This window comes from Sciurus carolinensis, chromosome 2 (assembly GCF_902686445.1).
Source record: "Sciurus carolinensis chromosome 2, mSciCar1.2, whole genome shotgun sequence".
Lineage (NCBI taxonomy): Eukaryota > Metazoa > Chordata > Mammalia > Rodentia > Sciuridae > Sciurus > Sciurus carolinensis.
Genome location: NC_062214.1, coordinates 177,967,807 through 177,990,469, shown reverse-complemented (window position 1 = coordinate 177,990,469; position 22,663 = coordinate 177,967,807). Strand labels below are relative to the sequence as shown.

Below are 22,663 nucleotides of genomic sequence, written 5' to 3'. Positions count from 1 at the left end.
AAAGAAAAAGAAACCACCCTTAAAGCACATTTTAAAAACTCTGGCAATTCAAGAAAGAAACAGGCTACGTTTAAAGAACATAGAGACAATGAAAAGCTAAAGAAAATTTTGCAGTCTCTGCCACAGTCTCATAGGTACTTGGAAATGAAAGTAGAGCTGCCTGTCTTTAACGGACTCTGACAGGGGTAACTGGATTAGGGACGGGTATGCCAGTTTCTTTTTTTTTTTTTTTTTAACATCTTAAATCCTGAAAAAAAAAAAAAAAAAAAAAAAAAAAAAAAAGGCAGCAGCTCCGAATTGAATGAATTGATGGGCACACTCCAACTGCTGGGCTGGAGAGACTGAACTTGGTCTTGCCATTTCTGCTTCTTTGAAAGAGGAGACAACTTGGGCTTCCTTTTAATTTGGTTTTTCTCCTTCTCCCCCCACCCCCAACCTTCCCCTTACCTCCCCCACCCCCCTCTACCACCACCCCCCTTTTAAATAAGAGGGCGAAGGGGAACCAGAGCGCACAAGGGGACTGACTCAGGAGGCAGAGAAGATGGGTATCCTCAGCGTAGACTTGCTGATCACACTGCAAATTCTGCCAGTTTTTTTCTCCAACTGCCTCTTCCTGGCGCTCTATGACTCGGTCATTCTGCTCAAGCACGTGGTGCTGCTGTTGAGCCGCTCCAAGTCCACTCGCGGAGAGTGGCGGCGCATGCTGACCTCAGAGGGACTGCGCTGCGTCTGGAAGAGCTTCCTCCTGGATGCCTACAAACAGGTGAGCTGAGCCCAGAGGGCTTCTCCTCAGGTCAGCCAGGCAGGGGGCTAGAAGGTTGGGGGCTGGAGGTCATGGGGGCATTGGGGTGAGAGCCGTGAAGTTGTGTTTGGGGACTTGCCTGGTGGTTCCGTGAGTGGTTATGTGAGGTTGAGTGAGCCTCTCTACCTTTACTTTCTACACCTGTTGCACAGGTTTGATTTTCGAGTGACGATATTAAGCCCTAAGGACTCCCTATGACCTAATAAGGAGTCTTTTAAATAAAGGTTCTCATTATCTTGCTGTGATTCTGGAATAGAGGGTTTTGTGCCCGTGGAATAACTTTGCCTGAAGTCAGAAAATGTTGTGGGAGGGGAGATGCTGCCTTTGTTTTGCTCTTATATAAGCAGGAATTCTGATGTTTTGCTTGATAGGAGATGCACTAGGAAAGACAGTTCAAAACTGTCAGAGAATTGACAACAAAATATTCCTGGTAAGTGTGACTGGGCATCACAGCAGCTTGGGTTCTGGTAGAGGTGAGAGTTAATGAGATCAAGCCTAGGATTTCTGAGTCCCTAGTTACGAGCTCTCGGTTTGTAAGAGTGATCTGCAAATTGGCTGTCAAAAATACAGACTTTGTAAGGGAAACCAAATTTACTTTGTTTCTCCAAGTGTAAACATTGTCTTGTGAGATCTGATGGATCTACTTGGGTCACTACCTTCTCCTGCCTTGAGCATTAGAACAGTGGCCTCCCTTGTCTGTGCAAGTGTTGTTCCCAGCGGCTCTTGAAAAGCCAGAGTTGGATTCTGGTGTCCCTGATTTTGATTGCTTAGAGGTATTGGTGGAACATTTTCAACTGAGATCTTAAGGGGCAAAGAGAATGCTTGGTTACCTGTTCTTTGTCAATTTGCTCCCAACCCCTACCCTCAGCTCCTTTGACTCCTGAAGACCCCCTGAGGTTGGGAAGAGAGAACTCATTTGGCAAAACGTTGTTATCAAAGGAGACTATCCTGGTTTTCCCAACAGGATGGGGGGACCTTGTAGAAAATGTCAGGAATGGGAGTTTGAGAGGAATATTGAAACCAGGTGTTCAACAAAGTGGCACAGGCAAAGCCGGCAGAACCTCAGAAACAGAGACCGCAACTCAGAATAATAGAGGGGAAAGGGAATGAATCCTCTGTAAATAAACACTAAAAAAGCTCTCCACCAGGAGAACAGAAGAAACAAGGAATCCAGGGCAGTATTGTTCCACTGAAATCTCAAAGGTTCAAGAGGAAAATATCTATTGTGAATGAGGGAAGTTTCTTGTCTTTGTTATTGAGGTGACCTACAGAAGGTTTGCATTGATTGCCCTAAAGACAGGTGAATAGTAAGAACTCTTATTAGTAAATGCCAATTCCTTTATGCAAATATAAATGGATGCTCAAAGTCCTCATAGTAAAAACTCATTTATTTTTATTTATTTTTTTATTATTATTTTTATTTAGCTTTTAATTTTTTACAGACTGCATTTTGATTCATTGTACACAAATGGGGTACATCATTTCGTTTCTATGGTTGTACACGATGTAGATTCATACCATTCGTGTAATCATACATGTACATGGAGTAATGATGTCTCATTTATATTATGTATGTGAAGGCAGATGAGAAGTGTGGATGAGGAGATGCTGAAATGATCAGATTCAAATGTACACAATGAATGTGAAAATTTTATGTTCTGTTTTAAAGGTAGGGAATATGGAGAAGGATGAGTACACAAGTACATAAAATATTATTAATTAGGAAGTTCTTTCATCTGCATCTGTATTTTGCATGTCTTAGCAGATAACATGGAAATGTCAGAGTCTTAATCTCAGTATATTAGAGTCTTAACTTCTTGGAAACACGATTGACTTTTGCTTATAAAAGGAAAAAAAACCCACTTCTTGGGAGAATTTCACTTATATGCATATATGTCTAATATAAATGTCATCTCTTAATTATATCCACTGTAGGGGCTATAATGTTAACCATGTGTATCAAGTGAGGATTCCCCTCCCCCCTAACTAAGCAGCTTAGTGAGATAGAAATGGGAAAGCAAACAAATGCCTCCGTAATAAGCTTGATTATTTGTTTTTAACTAATGTACAGTGTTGTGCTGTGATATGTCACTATCCACATTCTAGGAAATTGGGAAGGCTGAACGATTTGCTTATTCTTTTGGCAGGTAGTTGGCATCTTCCTCTTCTTCCTTTGTCTCTACCTACTGATTTATTACTGGCCAAGTTCATGACTGCTGTTATTAGGCCTTTAATGATTTATGTCATAGTTACCACGTGCAGAAGCAACCCCAGGAACCAGATATCCAGAGATAAGACTGGACTGGGTGCATGATAAATGGAAACACTGAGGCACAGCTTGAACCAAATGTTAGTGTTTTCTGTCTTCAGGTATGACTGGGGTGATGGTTGCTGTGTTGGCTCTTGAGGGTCACTCAGAACCTCTCAGACAGGTTGAGTCACTTTGCCAAATGCTGTTGCCATCTGTGCCACTGTCTTTGGGTGTGGATGTTTCTAGAGGCACTGGAGGAGCTAGGAGCTTCTGTCTGAGAGGGTATCACAGTATTCCCTAACCTTGACTTGCATTATTGTGAGGCTGCCACCCCAGATGCAGAGGTTTCTAGAATGAGGGGGCGTGTCCACATGGGAGACAATTGGATGTATCATTTGCTAGCTTTCATTCTCTTGATTGGGGAATGTTAGATACTTAGGAAGATATTTAGAGAAATTGGACTGAAAGTATGATCCTGTGTTTTACCCACACCAGAGGCAACATGGATATAATAAAAAAAATTAAAAAGAACAAAATTAAATTTAATAAAACACTTGTTCATTAAAATACTGAAAGAGGTTTAAAGTTAAATTAGATTGGTAAGAGGGGATTCTGTACAAAATTTTGATAGAAAAACTCTATAGAAACTCATGAGAGACTCTGAAGTAAACAAGAGATATTTGTTATTTAAGTTTCTTGAGTTGGTGTCATTGCATCTGAACACTGGATCCTTGTGCTGGTGCTCAAAGACTCAGAAAACACAACCAATAAGCAAACTTTCCTGTCTGGGAGTCTGGCTCTTGCCTAAATGAAGTGTAAAAGTCAACACGCAGTATGGATCCTGACAAGCATTTCAGTTTCTGCACGGTTAATATTGCAGCGATACAGAAAACATTCATCTGAACATACAATTTTGGTTTTGAAAGGGTCTCTTTAACATTCTCCTCCTCCTCTTCATTCACCTCAAGCCTTTTGACACAAGTTTCTGCCATGAAAAATGGCTCCTTTAAGAGAGAAATTGTCCCAAAAGTACACAAAGGAGGTCCCAGCCAGGGCTTGTCCATCACTTGGCTAAATCATTGGGAAAGAATAGGGCTCAGAGGTACTTTTTCTAGGTACAAATCAAAGAGAGAATTTGCCAGAGAAGGGAACTGAGCTTGGAAGAAGTAGGTAATTTGTTCTTCAGCTCTGACTTATCTGGCCAATCTGAATGCAAGGGGTTAAACCTCTGCTTGATGGTTGCTTGACCATGTTTCTAAGGCCACTGATGTAGCCTGGTGATTATATCAAAGAATTTGAAAACTTCCTGATAGTTAATAAAACCATTTCCAGGACTTTGTTTAGCAAGATAGTTAATAAAACCATTTCCAGGACTTTGTTTGTGTAAATATTCTGCCACACACCCATCCCCTGTTTTTGTGATTCACTTTTCTTCTTGTCATGACAATATGTGATAATTTATGCAAAATCCTTTCTCAGGAAAGCAAAGCATAACAAAACAAAGAAACAACAACAACAAAAACTCCAGGTTAGTGGTATATGCTGTATTTCCAATTTCACTTGAATGGCTCTTTCTTCCCCTTGCCCTGCATTGCACAGTCCACATGAGCAGCATCCTCTTCCCTTATGTCCTAAAGAGTGTCAGTAGAAGGGACCCTAACATCAGGGGAATCAGATGTTTATGTGTGCTATGTGCTTGCGCTCATGTTCACACTCATAAACATGTCCATTGCAGCCCCTGAACTTGGGCTAGAGATCCCTCTGTTGTAAACATGCAAATTCATTATTCGCCTCCTTTGTTGGTGGTGTTCATGTTGCTTGCAAAAACATAAGAAAGGACAACTGTACTAGTGCAGATGGGGGAGATAAAAGTCAGTGATGACGATATCACATTTTACGTATGTCCTTTCTGATCCTTGTGAAATAAAGGGACCCTTTGGGAACATCGGAACTTCAAGACCAATTAGTGGAAATGATGCTTCTTGTGTTTGGGCATTAAATACTGGGCAGGGTTCTCTTTAGAGCGGCTAATGCTGGCAGGGAAAGAGGTACCGACCTAATTACTCTTCCGCAAGAGTAAAAAATGCCTTTTGAATGCCTCTTTGGCAAATATGTCTCATTAAGGACAAAAACCAAACACAAACCCTCTAAGAAGGAGAAATTAAGATGATAGGTAACTTGTGGCCAGGAGACTTTCTGTGCCACTGTGGGAAATTAAAACAAAGTTTGGGAGTACCAGGGGATAACTTGTTTTTGTTGAGCTTCTTTCCTGCAGCCTTAATGTTATTATGGGACCAACGTTATTTTCTTCATCGACTTGGCTCTGTGTCAAGGAATGCTTTACTCCTGGGGAGAGCAAAGAATTCTCCATCATTGACGATGATGGCGATTCTCTAATTCTATCTCAGCAGGATTGTTAACCAAGCAAATCGAGAAATTCTCCATTTTAAACTCTGGTCTAATAGGAATTTAATTTTCATGGCGATCAAACACAGAGATGAGAATGAACAGTAGTGTCCACTGAAAAGATGTTTATTTTGTTCAAAGCAAACTGAAATCTGTTTTCCTTTATTGTAGCTAAGTTGTTCTCTATCAGGTTTTAGCCAAGATGGACAAATTTATGATTAGTTATATGATGCTTACAAAAGCAGACTGCTGGCCTGTTAACATTTGGACTTATGGATCACAGGTGTCTGTTTTTCCTTCTTAGCATTATTAATAGCATTAATCATTCCTATGAATAATCGCTTACCTGGTTACCTTCATGAATAAGAATATCCATCTGTTTATGACAGTCTAGTCTATAGTCAAATCCTGTGGCTGCTCAACAAAATAAAGAGGATTAGTCATGTTTGTCTTTTTCACTAAGGAACTGAGATAATCAAGAGCAAGTCAAGAGCATCAGGTGTTGATTGTGGCAGTAATCTACAGGAGGGCTCTGGGATTCAGATTTCTCAATTTATCTGCTTCTCTGAGTTTCCCATCACCCAAATGTGATTATTTCACTGTGGGTCAAGTTTATTATAAGTGTAAAATTCCCCACTGCTCTAGGATTATAACAACAATCACTTATTTGATAATCCAGTCAAAAATTTTAAAATGCGTGTATCCCAGCCTAACAAAATGCTGACTTCCCCTTCCCAAAGAGCATTATGTGTTTGGTAACTTTCCTAAATTTTAACTTTAGGGTGACAGTGTTGTACTTGTCCTAGATTTTCTAAGACATACTAGTCAAATTTGGAAAGACTTCTGTGGCTAAATTGTCTGTTCCAAGAAGAGAAGTGTGCTTTAACTTTCTAAGAAAATCAACTGCAGGTAACAAGAGATCACCTGTGACCGAAGTATCAAATTAGATTATTCAGTTGAATGGTCAGGAATAACACAAGGATCAACAGGTCTGCTTGGGTGAGAGTTAGGGGATCAGAGGCCCACTTATCAAGACCACACAATTGTTTTAGAGACCTCAACAATGACTCCAAAATGCAGGAGGATGTTTTCACCTCCCAGGAACCTACCAGTCAATAGTGTAGAGATTATTTTTCTCCTGCGTGCAGGTTGCTTACTTAACAAGACATCTCAGTAGCAGACTGACCTGAATGTATTCAGATCTTATCACAGTATGCTGAGGAGCACAGCACAGATAATTCTGTTAAAAGCAACCCTTCTAGAATACTTACTGTTATCTTAAATAGGAAAGACCTAATGAGGAGATGATGGAGATGCTGGTCACCACCTGTGTCTACAACAAATGACCCAAAGAACCCATAGATTCAGAGGTTTTACATCAAAGACTAACATAGTTCACCTGAAATAATCTAGTTAAAGTTGGCTTCTCAGATTCCTGTCTAGTATCACTTGCAGATTAGCCAAGAAAATTAATAGAATAATTTCTCCCTGGGTGGTGACTGAACCCAAATGTATTTGTTTAAATCATACCAACAGCTTTCTTTCGTCAGGAGGAAGATGATTATTTTAATAATTCTTTTCGAAAACAAATAGTACCTATTTCAAACCTGGCTTGCTAGGATTTTTGAGAAGGGAGAGGAAGAACTTTTACTCTTTCTCTACTATTAAAATGAGTTGTGCATTAACATTGGATAGAGGCCACTGAACAAAAACCTCTGAGTGTTTTTTTTATCAGTTTTGGATTGTTGTATCTTTAACAATTCACTATTAAGTGACTTCAGTTAGCAGCACTGTTATATGTGGCTGTGTTTATATGAGAGGGAATAAGTCGATCTAGTTGGAAGTGTTTTGTAATATTAAGGATAGTGTGTAAGAATCAATTTTACTGCCATAAGCTCTCCCTAATGTTATTGGCTTTGATTAAACCATTCTAGGGAAAGGTCCAATTGTGTTAATTCAAACTGAAGTAATTGGCTCTTTTATGTTGCCTGCTTTTTATTATCAATTTACAGATCCAAAGGCCACAAACTTACTTTTATTATTTGGTGTTCAACTATTTTAACCACATGCAGAGGGGGCACATGACACAATTTTTGTCTGTACCTCTTTTACCTGAAAATTTTGTCATTCAGAGGAGCTCAATACTAAATTATATGATTGAGAAATGTATGGTTTGTGACTTCTTCTGTAAAGCAGGGGGAAAACAAACAAAAATGCATGTAAAATGAGAAATTAACCAAAGGTAGGGTTATGGAATAACCATATTTTTGTTTTTAATGGAAATTATAAGGTTCTAGTCATCAGACCCATATTGCAAACAGTAATGGTGGAAACCTCCAGGGAGGTCCCATACTCTGGAGAAGCCCAAATCTCTTCTGAGGACTACTCATTTATTTATTTAAAACACAGAATTGCCCAAGAAAAGTGCTATTCTGTTTCACAGGGTGGGATGGCAACTGATAATGCAGTGTACACTCATGCAGAGATTTCTAGTATACAAAGTTCTCTCTTCCTGGTACTATCCTCCAATACCTGTATAAGGAAGACAGGGTTAGTATCTCCATCCTACAGATGGGAAAGTGCTGTAGAGGCTGAGTGAGTAGCTCTTATTGTAAATGATGGGTTTCAGACTTTCTGGCTCTGACCAGGATTGGAGATCATGGGTTTAGATTAAAATGCTTAGCATCATACATGAAAACTTAGGTGATGCCTGAGTATTTTGGAATTCAAAAAGAGACAGTGCATCCCAAGACCCTGATCATTTGTCTTGAAGGAGACCATTTGCTTCCAACTTTTAAAATGAAGTCGATTAATCACTTGCTAAGTATTGACAGCAAAGTTAGGCTAGTAAACAATACCAACCTGAACTTAATTATGAAAGGTGTTAACTGTGGTGTCTTCAAAGATGAAAAGAATTACCTTCAGTGACTACACAGAATGAAAAAGACCCTTATTCTCTTGGTCATCCTTTACATCACCTGTCATGACTCTTTTTTCCTCAAATCAATATACGTTTGCCACATCCTCTGAAGGAAATACCACTTTTTATTAGGGTCAGTTGTGTTAGAGTCAATTTTATTAGAGTGACTTGAAGCCGCAATGTGTTTAATATGGTATTCTCTCTTTCTCTTTTATGCCTTCACCGTTAGGTGAAATTGGGTGAAGATGCCCCCAATTCCAGTGTGGTACATGTGTCCAATCCTGAAGGTAACCATGGTGGAAGTGGCACCCAGGAGAAGACCTTGGACGGAGCAGAATGCCACCTTCTTGACTTTGCCAGTCCGGAGCGCCCACTGGTGGTCAACTTTGGTTCCGCCACTTGACCTCCTTTTACTAGCCAGCTACCTGCCTTCAGCAAACTGGTGGAAGAGTTTTCATCAGTGGCGGACTTCCTGTTGGTCTACATTGATGAGGCTCATCCTTCAGATGGTTGGGCGGTGCCTGGGGACTCCTCTTTGTCTTTTGAGGTGAAGAAGCACCAGAATCAGGAAGATCGATGTGCAGCAGCCCAGCAGCTCCTGGAGCGTTTCTCCTTGCCGCCCCAGTGCCGGGTTGTGGCTGACCGCATGGACAACAATGCCAATGTGGCTTACGGGGTAGCCTTTGAACGTGTGTGCATTGTGCAGAGACAGAAGATTGCTTATCTTGGAGGAAAGGGTCCCTTCTGCTACAACCTTCAAGAAGTCCGGCATTGGCTGGAGAAGAATTTCAACAAGAGATGAATTCTAGATTAGCTGGTTAAAGGTATGATTGTAATAGAGCTTATTATTTTTTAAAAAAAGTTATATAAAGGAGAGGAAAAGAAGAACTGAATCCACTATTTCAACTGAGGCCCGTTGCCTCCGCGAAAGACAGCACGGGAATTTACCTGTCAGAAGAACATAAACCTCTAACATCCCGTACTTCTTTAACTACTCAAATGGCATTGGGCTAAATAGTAGCCCTGTTACCTCTCTTCTTGGTGAGAACCCCTGAGTAAAAAGATCCAAGTTGGGAAGGAAGAAATTCTGATTCAGTGTTCCTTGAGAAAGAAGTGGTACTGCTGATGAAAGCTTTGGGACCAGAAGACCAGAATTACCTGAATAATTACTATGTTAGGGAAGTTACTATCTATGTACAGATAAAGTCTGTCATGTAGGCTTTAGACAGCCTGGATAGAGGCCAAATGCGAAGTTCCCAAATACTTACAATGAATCCTTGAACTTGGGCCCCAAGGTCATGGCCTTGGAGGTGTTTAATGTGTTAGAGTAGTGCTAGCCATGCAGTGCTTTTTGCCAGGGATGTTTGTAGATACCAAGAATGATTCCTCAATCTGAACGGTTAGAATGATCATCTGAAATTTGAGGGGTACTTTCTAGGCAGATGGAAACACTGCCAGAAGAAAATCAAATTATCAGCTAGGAAAGAGGAGGCAGAAAGATTAGGAAACTTGATAGAGTTTCACCTTGAAGCTGCACAAAGTGAGACTAATTTGCTAGCCCCAGAAACATAGAAACTTTATAAAGCCAGAAAAGGAAAAAGCTCACCTAAAAATAGCATAGGAAAAATACATATGAAGACAAGATATGTATCATATGTTTCTACATTGAGGGTGAAAAGGGGATTGAAAGGATAAAACCCACACACATAAATGTATGCTAATGAGGGCTTTTCTGTGGAAATAATTACTTTATGATACATGTATATGGGTGTATATGTGTTAGTGGGTGAATTATACTTGGTGATACCTATCCAGGGGAAACCCAGTGAGTCTGGTGGTGCTGGGCTGTTCCTCCAGGTTCCTGCACTTATAAAGTGGCTCTACTCATTCCTCATCTCAGTCTCCAGAGAATGCTGAGCTGAAGGCAAGGGAGTCAGTACCCTGACCATTCAGCTACAGCCCTCTTCTCCTTCCAAAGTACAATTATAGGTGCAAACAATCATTCTTTCTTCAGTTGCAAAATAGGAGAAAGTTAGTTTAATTCCTATCAATAATTTTGGAGCCTTTCACATAAGGCTTTCCTTAATATCAAGGAATTTGGTAAAGTGGAATTTCTATTGACATTTGAACTTGGGGTCTTCCTTTAGTCCCCTTAGCTGAGACTCAGTAATCTAAAGTCCCAAGAGTACATACTTATATATGTCATGTTTCTCTTTAAGATAAAAACAATGTCGTTTTATACATAAGTAATATCTAAAGATTGTAACCCCCAAAAGAATAGACCAACAGTTTTGTACCATAACTTTTAAAAAAAAAAAAACTGAGTATATTTTCAAATCACAGTATATAGTTTAAAGGCACTAATGTTCTTATGTCCATTTCATTCATAGCTGTATCATAAAATAAAGCTAACAGGAAAAGATAATCAAAACTTGAAAGTATCTTCTTAAACTAGTTTCCTGAAATGAGAAAAAAGTGGGAACTGGGTGTGCAGGAACCAAATGTATTTAAAAAAAACTGGAGCAAGAAATCACTCATATCACAAGCTGGTATATTGTTCAGATACTAAAGCTCCATTGTGACACATTTTCTTTTACAACATCTAAGCTTTCCAATGTTTTAAGTTCTACTAAAGAACACCCACAAGGAAACAAGGCAGATTTTGAAAATGTGATGTTATCTATGAATTGCTGTAAAATCAAACCGAGAATAGATTATTTCAGATTTCGCCATTGTTGAATTCTACAGCCAACCTTATCAGTGGCCCCCATTGATTTTTATCTTCAAAATGGTGTTGAGATTTATGTGGTGCCTGGAGAAGTAAAATGAAAAATTGGTAGCAGCACACCCACATCGCTGTCCTTGAACTTCCCCTTTGTTCTACGTGTGCGATAATGGAACAGGATGTCAGAGAAGCTGGTGGGGGGATGAGATTTGGCTAAGGCGGTGCTAGTCATCTGGGGAAAGAGGATGTTGGAAAAATCACCCATTTGTGCTCTATTTATAAAGAAAGAGAAGGTTGTGTGTGTGTGTATGTGTGTATGCATGCAGACAATCCTTCTCCCGGAGGGAACTCTGAAGGAGAAATGAAGCAGAGGAAGTAAACATGCAAAGGTATAAGCTGACTGTTAGGGAGAAAGACATGTTCAGTAGAACATGGAAGACGTACTGGAAGAAAGGCTGTTGAAGGGCCAATGGAGAAAGTGGATTGACAAAGCTCAGGAATCCTACAATATATAGAATGGCTTGGTCTTATCAGTGTTATGATAAGCCTGTAATTATGTAACCTATTTATCTCAACATAAACTTTTATAATATCCTATGATGTATCTTTTGTAAAATCAATAAGAACTCATTCTTGGAGATAAAAGAAAACCAATGCTTAGCTGATAATGCTCAAAGAAATGATTAGATCATCAATACCCACCCATAGTGTGTTTTATAAAGTTTGCTCTTTGAAGACTGATAGTTGTAATTCTCACGAGGGAAAAAAATGTATATAGAACTCTGAGTTCTTTCTCTTTGCACCTAAAAATCCCCCACCCATAGCCAGTGTTTACATGGAGCTATCAGTTTAGCCTCTTTGCAGCTGAGTGAGCTTGTCTAGTATTGAAATAGTTCCCAAGAAATTTTAGATATTATCACACCATCTGGATTTACTCAAGCACTTACTGTTTGAACTATCCAAAACTTACTTTACTTTATTGCTTAGAGAAAGTATTAGTGGAATTTACAATGACTTTCTTGAACGGGCATGAATGAAATGCCTGCAGGATAACCTAAAGGTGTTTCCTACAGCTATGGAAGTGTGACTGACCTTCTTAGAGGCGAACTAGTCACGTTCTTGCTTTGTGTAGCTAAAGTGGCAGCCATTTAACCTCTGTGACTTCTGTCTTCACATTTTGGATCTTTAATCCTGTGTCTTCACTCATTCATAAAATGTGTCCCTGATTTTTGGGTAATATCGGCTTCTAAATGGTCTATTGATTTAGTTAAATTCTTACCCCATTAACCAAGAGATGTTTATTCTCTGATCAGGGAGAGAAGAAAAGACTATTGTCTTTTGTTTTGACTGAGTCTATTTCACTGTTAGGGCTCTTGAATAAAAACTATGAAACATAGTGAGGGTCATGTATGGGGGTTGCCTTGCTGCCTAAAATACCAGAGTGGCAGGTTAAACACAACATTAATGGCTTTGGAAAAATTCTCAGGTGGATACAAGGTGCCCTTGGCATGCTCTAGAGGCTATGCCCACAGGAAGAGGAATTCACAGATTTTTCAGGACTTCCCATTATGTATATCATAAGAGAATGAACCTGGACATTTGTTCCATCTGACTTCTGACTGATGGTTTGGAAAATAAGTTTAATAAGAATCCCCTGGCTATTACAAAGAGGAAAATGTAGACACTACTTCTGTTCCATCTAAGGATGAATGGAAACCTTTACTAGCATTTAGAGTCATGTCTCTGAGAAGTGGAGATTAACAATAAGTCTTTTAATTCTAGGAGTTTTTCAAGAAATGATGTTGCCAAAAATAAGAGCTACCAGTATATTTGGTTATATCCCAACTTCCTCATTTGCCTTAAACATAGGAGTCAAACCCCTTGTTCATATGTCCTTGCAGAATGGGACATAAACACCAACTACTGTTTGCTAAGGGTGCTAGCTTGGTCTTGTCCTGAGTCCCTCTACCAAAGGAAGGGACTGAGGCTGGGTAAGGGAGGAAAATTGCTCACTGAATAAGAACCAGCCTCTGAGGGCTTGGTCTACTGATTTGGAAAGATCTGAAAAGAAAGTTCTTGGGGTTGGAGAAAGGCAGTGGAGTGCCATTGCGTGACTTTAGGATGAGCAAAGCATTGGGCTACTTCCTAAAGCCCTGTGTTCCAGATTGCACCAGAAACAAGGTCTCAGACTGCACAGACCCAGCTCTGTTCCAAGGGGAGTCTGAACCGCAGAGAGCAAGCGCACAGATATCCAAACAAGACTTCTCATGCCAGTCAGGGCCGCCTGCCCGTCTTGGGCAGCAGCACCAGAGCTCCGGGGAGTTTATTTAATATTTACTGAGACTTCGGAGACCCAGCAGATGTTTAATGAAGTCACTATTTTGGCTCGAACTACCCTCCCCCCTCCACCTCGAAAAAAAGCAAACAGGTAAACATATAAATGAAAGAAGCCCACAGAAGGGGATGGGAAATAAATAAAATTCTCTCAAGACTTGTCCAGCCCGTGTTGCTGGTCAGTGTGGTTTTCATGTGTTAGGATTGGGGGATGTGAAGACATGAGTATCCAGTACTTTATAACCAAAGCAATTACAAGATATTGGGTAGGGAATGTTGGCCAGTTTTGTTTAGTTTTGCATCACATTATCACCGGACTCGCTGGCCCAAGTGATCGGGCACCCGAAGAGGGAGACAGAGATGTGCAGAGTCTACCAGTGTGCGAATGATAACTACTGACGAAAGAGTCCTTGACTCAGTTAGTGGTTGGATGTAGTCACATTGGTTTGTCTCTCCCCATCTTTGTCTCCCTGGCAAGGAGAATACTCGGGACACAATGCGAGAGTCCTGGGTAACTGTGGTGAGAATGTATGTGTGTATATCTCTGCTGCTCTGTTGCAGAAGAAGAAACGCTTGGGACACTATCCGTAGAAAGAGTGTTATTATATTGGTGCTGAGTGGTATGTGTGCTTTTACAATTTGTTCTTGTATTTTATTAAACTTTGAATAAAAGAATAGAGTTACTCTTTGGTTCTATTTGTTTATTTTTAAATTACTTTCTAGACCTTGCCTCAGGCTGGAACACATCCATGGTTGACAAGGGAAAGAGAATCCATCACTCCAATATTTATTCCTTGGTATTCGTGGGCAAAGGAGCCAGTGATGCCAGATTATTTTAATCTCATGCTGTGTGCCAGAGTCTTCAAGGAAATCAAGACACGTTAAGAGAAAACCTTCAGTTACTTTCCATATTTATGAACAAGACACACACAGAATTCATGGAAAGGGGCTTGTTTAAGAAACTGGAGCAAACTTTAACTTTGTTAGATTTACATCCCAGGTTTTCTAAGTGTGATAAATGAACTTCCCAGGAAGCCGGTTGAAGCAACACAGACATAAACACACACACACACACACACACACACACGTCATATATACACAGATATTATTTGTTATGGGGTTGGCAGTGCGGGAATGTGTAATAAAAACATTTAAACACATTTATATTAAGCATTTTCCACTATGAGAAGGTATAAGGATAGAAATGACAAATGGAGACAGTAGTTTGTTAATAACAAGGGATATGTTTGCAGCATGGTTAAATATGTGCTTTGTGTACCTTTAAAACAGTTGACTTCACTAAAATATTAGTATCTCCTGAGACTGAACTTGCTCATGACTTTTTACATACAAATTTCATGAATATTTGAAGCATCTTACAAAATATTCTACAATTTTTAAAAGAACATCAAAATATCATTACTTTGACAACTATTTGTTGAATTTCCATTTTACTTTTTTGCTGGGCCCTGTACTAGACCCAGTATCACGTGCAGAAGCAGTATAGTTGAACTCTTGCAGATACAATTCCCTTAAGAAGCCTGTCATAGATTCACCAAACCCTAAAAGAGACTCAAATTAATCTTAAAAATGTAGAATTTATTGGATGATAGAACTAAGCCCTATGAATAATTGTAATGAATCTTCAGGAACAGCTGGATCCAGGGTCACAGAGTCTTTCAGTGATTATTAGATCTTTTGTCTCTGCATTTTCTCTCAGACCAGTTTCTCCTTATGTTGGGTGACCTGGCTGTGAATAAGCTACTCTCTTGCATGCTAGCTATAAGATGGTTTAGATGAAGCTTGACCCTATTCCCAGGGAAGTACTGGACTGGACCAACTGATATAACATGCCCACTCTGTTGTCAGGCACAGAGGTAGGGTTTGTTACCAAAGCTACAAAGGCTGGGAATATTCAAAGGTATTAGAAATTAACTTAGTGACTTTTTTTGTGTTTAAAGTAATAGACTATTATTTTAGAGTAGCAATGTTGAAAGGAAGGTACACTATAGAATATCCCAAATACCTCCTGCCCCACACATGCCTAATCTCCCTTATTATCAACATTCCCTGTCACAGTGGTAAATTTGTTAAACAATCGACTAATCTACTTGGACATGAATCACCCAAAGTCCATCAATTTATATTAGGGTTTACTCTTGGTTTTGTGAATTCCATGTGTTTTGACAAATGTATAACAATATGTTATTATAGTCCCATAAACAATGTTTTCATTGCCCTTAAAATGCTGTGTTCTACCTATTCATCCCTCTCCACCCTAACCCCTGTAACCCCTGGCAACCCTGGTTTTTAAAAAATTGTCTTCATATTTGACCTCTTCCCAAATGTCATGTACGTGGAATTATCCCTGTTCAGATTGACTTCTTTTACATAGAAATATGCATTTAAAGGTTCACCTTGTATTTTCATGGTTTGATAGCTCTTTCCTTCAGTGAAGAATAGTATTCTATTTTCTGAATGTACCACAGTTTATCTATCCATTCACCTACTGAAGGACATCTTGGTTGCATCCCAGTTTTGGCAAGAAGGAAGAAAGCTGCAATAAACACCCATGTGCCAGTTGTTATGTAGACGTAAATCTTTTACTTCATTTTTTTTTAATTTATTTGAAAATGCCATAATATTATTATTCTTTATGACTGAATAACATTCCATTGTGTATATATACCAGAGTTTCTTTATTCATTCATCTGTTGAAGGTCATCTAGGTTGGTTCCACAATCTAGCTATTGTGAACTGAGCTGCTATAAACTTTGATGTGGCCATGTTACTGTAGTATGCTGATTTTAAGTCCTTTGGGTATAAACCAAGGAGTGGGATAACAGGGTCAAAAGGTGGGTCCATTCCAAGTGTTCTGAGGATTCTCCACACTGCTTTCCAGAGCGGATGCACCAATTTGAAACTCCACCAGCAATGTATGAGTGTGCCTTTTTCCCCACATCCATGCCAACATCTATTATTGTTTGTGTTCTTGATAATAGTCATTCTAATTGGAGTAAGATGAAATCTTAGAGTTGTTTTAATTTGCATTTCTAATATTATGGCATTTGCAAATAAATGGATGAAATTGGAGAATATCATGCTAAGTGAAGTAAGCCAATCCCCAAAAAACCAAAGATCAAAATGTTTTCCCTGATAAGTGGAGAATGATATATAATGGGGGTGGAAGGTGTGGGGAGTGAGAGAAGAATGGAGGAACTTTGGATTATGTAGAAGGAAATGAGAGGGAGGGGGTATGAAAAATGGTGGAATGACACAGACATCATTACCCTATGTACATGTATGATTATACGAATGGTATGAATCTACATCGTGTACAACCATGGAAATGAAATGATGTACCCCATTTGTGTACAATGAATCAAAATGTCATCTGTAAATAATTAAAAAATAAAAAATATGAAAACACACACACAAAAACAAATCAAGTAAAAAAATTTAATACATATTTTTAGTTGTTGATGGATCTTTATTTTATTCATTTATTTTTAATGTGGTGCTGAGTATTGAACCTGTGCCTCAGACATGCTGGGCAAGCACTCTACCACTAAGCCACAACCCCAGCCAAATTTTTTATTTCTTTAGGTAAATACCAAGGAGTGCAATTACTGGATGGTACATTAAGAGTCATTTTAATTGTATGAGAAGTTGGCAAACTGTCTTCCAGATGCTTTATGTTCTCACCAGCATTGGTGTTGTCTGTATGTATTGCTTATTTTACTTCCTGTATCATTTTGCATTTCTATAAGCAATGAATGAGAGTTCCTGATGCTCCATTTCCTTGTCAGCATTTGGTGGTGTCAGTTTGTTTTCTTATTATTTCTAAGGGTTATTTTTATACTTTGGATAACAATTCTTTGTCAGATATTTCTCTTGCAAATATTTTCTCCCAGTCCTTGGCTTTTCTTCCCATTCTTTTGGCATTGTTTTCACACAGTAAAATTTTTTTATTTTAATGTTTAGTTTATCAGCTATTTCTTTCACGGGTCATGTCTTCAGTGTTGGATCTAAAATGTCATTACTGCATGTAAGATCATTTAATTTTTTTCTCCTATGCTATCTTATATGAGTTTTATAGTTTTGTATTTTACATTTAGGTATATGATCTATCCTGAGTTTACCATTGTGAAGGGTGTAAGGTTTGTGAATAGATTCTTTTTCTCTTCCTTTCTCTTTCTTTCTTTCCTTCCTTCTTTCTTCCTTCTTTCTTCTTTTTTACCAAATGGATATCAGTTGTTTCAGCATAATTTGAGAAGACTACCTTTGTTTCATTGTTTTTGTTTTTGCTCCTTGGTCAAAGACTAATGGACTATATTTTTGTGTGTCTATTTCTAGGCCTTGTATTGATCTATTTTTCACCACTAACTGTCTTGTATAATGTAGCTTTCCACTAAGAATTGAGAACATGTAATGGAGTCTTCTGGCTCTTTACATCTCCTTCAGTGCTGTATTGGTTTTTGTGAGTCTTTTGCTTCCTCATATAAACTTCAGAATTCGTTTGGTGATACACACAAAATAACTCGCTGGGATTTTGATCAGGATTGAATGAGTCTATTAACCATATCAGGAAGAATTGACATCTTGACAATACTGAGTCTTTCCTTTCAGATTTATGAAAGTTACCAGTGACTTCCTTATGGTAAAAACCCCCTAGTCATGAAGCTGTGATGAAATCTCTCTCCTATTTGAGCTCTTTGATATATTTCATCAGGGTTTTGTAGCTTTCCTCATATGGAACTTATTTTGCTATAGTTGCATCTAAGTATTTAATTTGAGGGGCTGCGGATGTATTGACATTGTGTTGAAAAGGAGTTGCAAGCTGGGACATTCTTGTCTTTTTCCCGTTCACAGTGGAAGAGTTCAGAGTTTCCCACCATTAAGTTCAGTATTGGCTACGGGATTTTTGTAATCTTCCTTAACAAGTTGAGGAAGTAACAGTTCATTCCTAGTTTACTGGTTTTTTTCTTAAAGAATTTTTATTACTAATGGAGTTTGGATTTTGTCAAATGCCTTTCTGCTTCTGAAAAATGCAAAATGTGATTTCTTTTAGCCTGTTAATGTGATGGATTCCATTAATTATTTTTTGAATATTGAATCAGACTTCAGCTTTTCATACCTGGGACGAACCACACTTGAGATGGTGTTTTATTTTTCTTATAGGCTGGTGAATTTGATTGGGTAGTCTTGTTCAGGATTTTTTTTTTTTTAACCTATATTCAAAGCAATATTGGTTCAAGGTTTTCTTCTAATGTCTTTGGTCATATAATTAATTAGTAGCTGTTCCCTACCCTTTTATTTTCTGAAAACTATTTTAGTAAATTGGTAAAATTGCTTCCTTAAATATTTGGTAGAATTCACCAGCAAATCCATCTGAATCTGTTGTTTTTCGTTTTAGAAGGTTATTAATTACTGATTAAGGTTATTTAATAAATACAGACCTATTCAAATTATTATTCTTCTGTGAGTTTTAGCAGGTTGCATCTTCCAAGGAATTGGTCTACTTATCTAGGTTTTCAAATTTGAGAGCATAGAGTTGTTCATGACATTCCTTTATTATACTTTTAAGGTCCATGTTATCTCTAGTGATGTCCCTTCTTTCATTTCTGAAATTATTATTTTGTACTCTTTCTCTTCTTGATTAGCCTGGCTAGAGGTTTATCTATTTTATTGCTCTTTTCAAGGACCAGCTTTTTGTTTGATTCTCTTTTGGTTTTCTGTTTTTAATTTCAATGGTTTCTTTTTCTTTTTTTTTCCTTTTCTTTTCTTCTTCTTCTTTTTTTTTTTTTTCCCAGGGAATGGGTACCAGGAATTGAACTCAGGGGCACTTGACCACTGAGCCACATCCCCAGCCCTATTTTGTATTTTATTTAGAGACAGGGTCTCACTGAGTTGCTTAGCGCCTTGCTTTTGCTGAAGCGGCTAAGAACTCATGATCCTCTGCCTCAGTCTCCCAAGCCACTGGGGTTACAGGCGTGCACCACCGTACTCAGCTTCATTGATTTCTTATTGTTTCTTTTCTTGTAATTACTCTGGATTTGCTTTGATCTTCTTTTTCTAGTTTCCTAAGGTGGGGATTTAGATAACTGATTTAAGATCTTTGTTCTTCTCTAATAGTATGCATTCAATCGTACGAATTTCCTCTTAAGCACCACTCTCACTGTATCCTCCAAATTTGATGAAATTTCATTTTCATTTAGTTCCACATATGTTTTGATTTCTTGTGAGATTTCTTCTTTGACTGGTGTATTGTTTAGAGGTAGGTTGTTTAATCTCCATGCATTTTGGAATTTTCCAGTTTTCTTCCTGTTATTTCTTTCTAGTTTAATTCCACTGTGATCTGAGAGTGGGCATTGTATGATTTTTACCCTTTTATATTTTCAAAGGTGTATTTTATGGCCCAGAATGTGGTTTATCTTGGTAAGTATTCCAAGATGGTGAGCTTGGGAAAAATGTGTATTCTGCTGTTGTTAGACGGAGTAGCCTATGGATATAAATTATATCCAATTGATTGATGGTGGTGGTGTTGGATTCACTTATGCCGTACTGATATTCTGCCTGGCTGACTCTGTCCATTTTTCATAAAGAGATGTTGAAGTATTCAACCATGATAGTGGACTCATCTACTTCTTGTAGTTTTATCAGTTTTTGCTTAATGTATTTTGACATTCTGCTGTTAGGTGCATGCATGTTAAAAATTATTTTGTTTTCTTGGATAACTGACCCTTTTATTATTACACAGTATTCTTTGTCTCTGAAATTTTCTTGCTTGCAACTCTACCCTGTCTGAAGTTAACTTTACCCTCTTTCCTATTTTCTTCTGCTTAGATCAGCACAGTGTATTTTTCCCCCATCTATGTTCTTTAACCTATTGCATATTAATAAAGTGAGTTTCTTTTATCAAACATCTAGCTTGGTTGTGTGTTTTTCATTCACTGTGACCTTCTCAGTCTTTCAATTGATATATTTGGTGATCATTTTGATGTTCAAAGTAATTATTGATATGGTTGGATTATTATCTACTGTATTTATTACTGTTACATATTGCTGCCCTTGTTCTTTGTCCCTATTTTTATCTCTGCATTCAATTGAACATTTTATACAATTCCATGTTCTCTCTATTTTAACTTATCAGTTATATATTTATTTTTGCTTTTTAAAATGGTTTCCATAAAATTTGCAATATACAATAACAATTAAGCCAAGTCCACTCTCAAATTAACCCCCAAATTGCTTCATAGGAAGTATGAGTTCCTATAAAAAAATAATCCTAATTTCTCCTTCCTATCCCTTGAAATGTTATCATTCATTTCACTTAAGTGTAAGGTACATAAGCATACACACACACCAGACACACACCAGGCATACATAATTATATACCTTGTTGTTATTATTTGGGTAAACTTTTATCCGTTGCAACAGTGAAGAACAAGAAATATGAGGCAGGAGTAGCGGCCCAAGCCTGTAATCCCAGCAGCTTGGGAGGTTGAGGTAGGAGGATCGCAAGTTCAAAGTCAGCTTCACCAACTGACTGAGGCCCTAAGTAACTCAATGAGACACTGTCTCAAAAAAAAAAAAAAAAAAAAAAGAAGAATAAAAAAGGTTTGGGGATGTGTCTCAGTGGTTATGTGCCCCTGGGATCCATCTCTCTGGTACAAAGAAAAAAAAGTTTTTATTTTACCTTTATTTTATTTCTTTATGTAGATCTGAGTTCTACCTATATTATTTTCCATTTTTTAACGTTCTTTCAAGGCTGGTTTTACTGGTAGTAAATTTTCTCTCTCTCTCTCTCTCTCTCTCTCTCTCTCTCTCTCTCTTTCTCTCTCTTTTGGCCTGAGAAAGTATTTCTTCTTCAGTTTTGAAGGATATTTTTCAGTTTACAGAATTGTAGGTTAGTATTTTTTCATTCTTTTGCTTTGTTTCTCTGAATATAAAGTCATATATGTCACTTCAATTTCTCCTTATTTGCATGGTTCCTGAGAAAAACTCAGCGATAATTCTTATCTTTTTTCTCTATAGATTAGGTGCTTTCCCTCTATGGCTTTCAGGATTTGTCCTTTATCTTTGATACTATAGTTCGAAAATATATCTAATTGTTATGGTCTTTGTTTGTTACACTCATCCTGTCTGGTGATCTTTGAGCTTCCTGTTTCTGTTTTGGTGTCTGACATTACTTTGGGGAAATTCTCAATCATTGTTCCAAATATTTCTTCTTATTTTTCTTTCTTTGTTCCCCTCTAATACTCTCTTGATGCAAATGTTATACATTTAGTTGTTGTCCCCACACTTGGGTATTCTTTTCTTTATCTTTTAAGTCTATATTCTCTTTGCTTTTCCCTTTGGGGGTTTCTATTAATATATACTCAAGTTCAGAGATTCTTTTCTCAGCTGTGTTCACTCTACTAATAGGCCCATCAAAGGTACTCTTTATTTTATTGGTTCTTCTAAGTTATACATGATAGTAGAATACATTTTGATATAATGATACAAGCATAGATAAATCTTATTCTAATTAAGGCCCCATTCTTGTGGATGGGTAGATGGTAGGAATAGCTTAGGTATTTTCATATGTGTACATAGGAAAATTGTTAGATTTATTCAGTTGTCTTTCCTATTCCCATCCCCTTCATTCCTTTAATTCCCCTTTGTCTAACCTACTGAACTTCTCTTCTTACCCTCACCCCTTTATTATAGTTTAGCTTCCACATATCAGCAAATCCATTCCACCTTTGGTTTTGGGGTATTGGCTTATTTAACTTACTATGATATTCTCCAGATCCATCCACTTACTGGCAAATGTCATGAAGTCATTCTTCTTTATGACTGAGTAATACTCCATTGTGCCTATATAACACAATTTCTTTATCCATTCATCTATTGATGGACATCTAGGTCTATTCCATAGCTTAGCTATTGTCACTTGAGCTGCTATAAACATTGATGTGACTGTGTCACTGAAGTATGCTGATTTTAAATCCTTTGCATATACCCTAAGGAGTGGGATAATTAGGTAAAATGGTGGTCCATTCCAACTTTGTTGAGGATTCTCCATACTGCTTTCCAGAATGGGTTACACCAATTTGCAGTCCCTCCAGCAATGTACGAGTGTTCTCTTTTGCCTACATCCTTGCCAACATTTGTTGTTACTTATAGTCTTAATAATTCAATTCTGACTGGAGTGAGATGGAATCAGTGTAGTTTTAATTG

General features: G+C 38.0%; 1 protein-coding gene across 1 annotated transcript; it reads left to right on the top strand.

The window, feature by feature from the left end:
* The first annotated feature begins 330 nt into the window (after window positions 1-330).
* On the top strand, window positions 331-15,427 carry Dio2 (iodothyronine deiodinase 2). Its single transcript, XM_047542522.1, is given in 3 exon segments — window positions 331-763; window positions 8,609-9,176; window positions 9,179-15,427. Coding segments are annotated over 3 exon segments (813 nt in total). The 5' UTR covers window positions 331-541; the 3' UTR covers window positions 9,202-15,427.
* The last annotated feature ends 7,236 nt before the right edge of the window (window positions 15,428-22,663 follow it).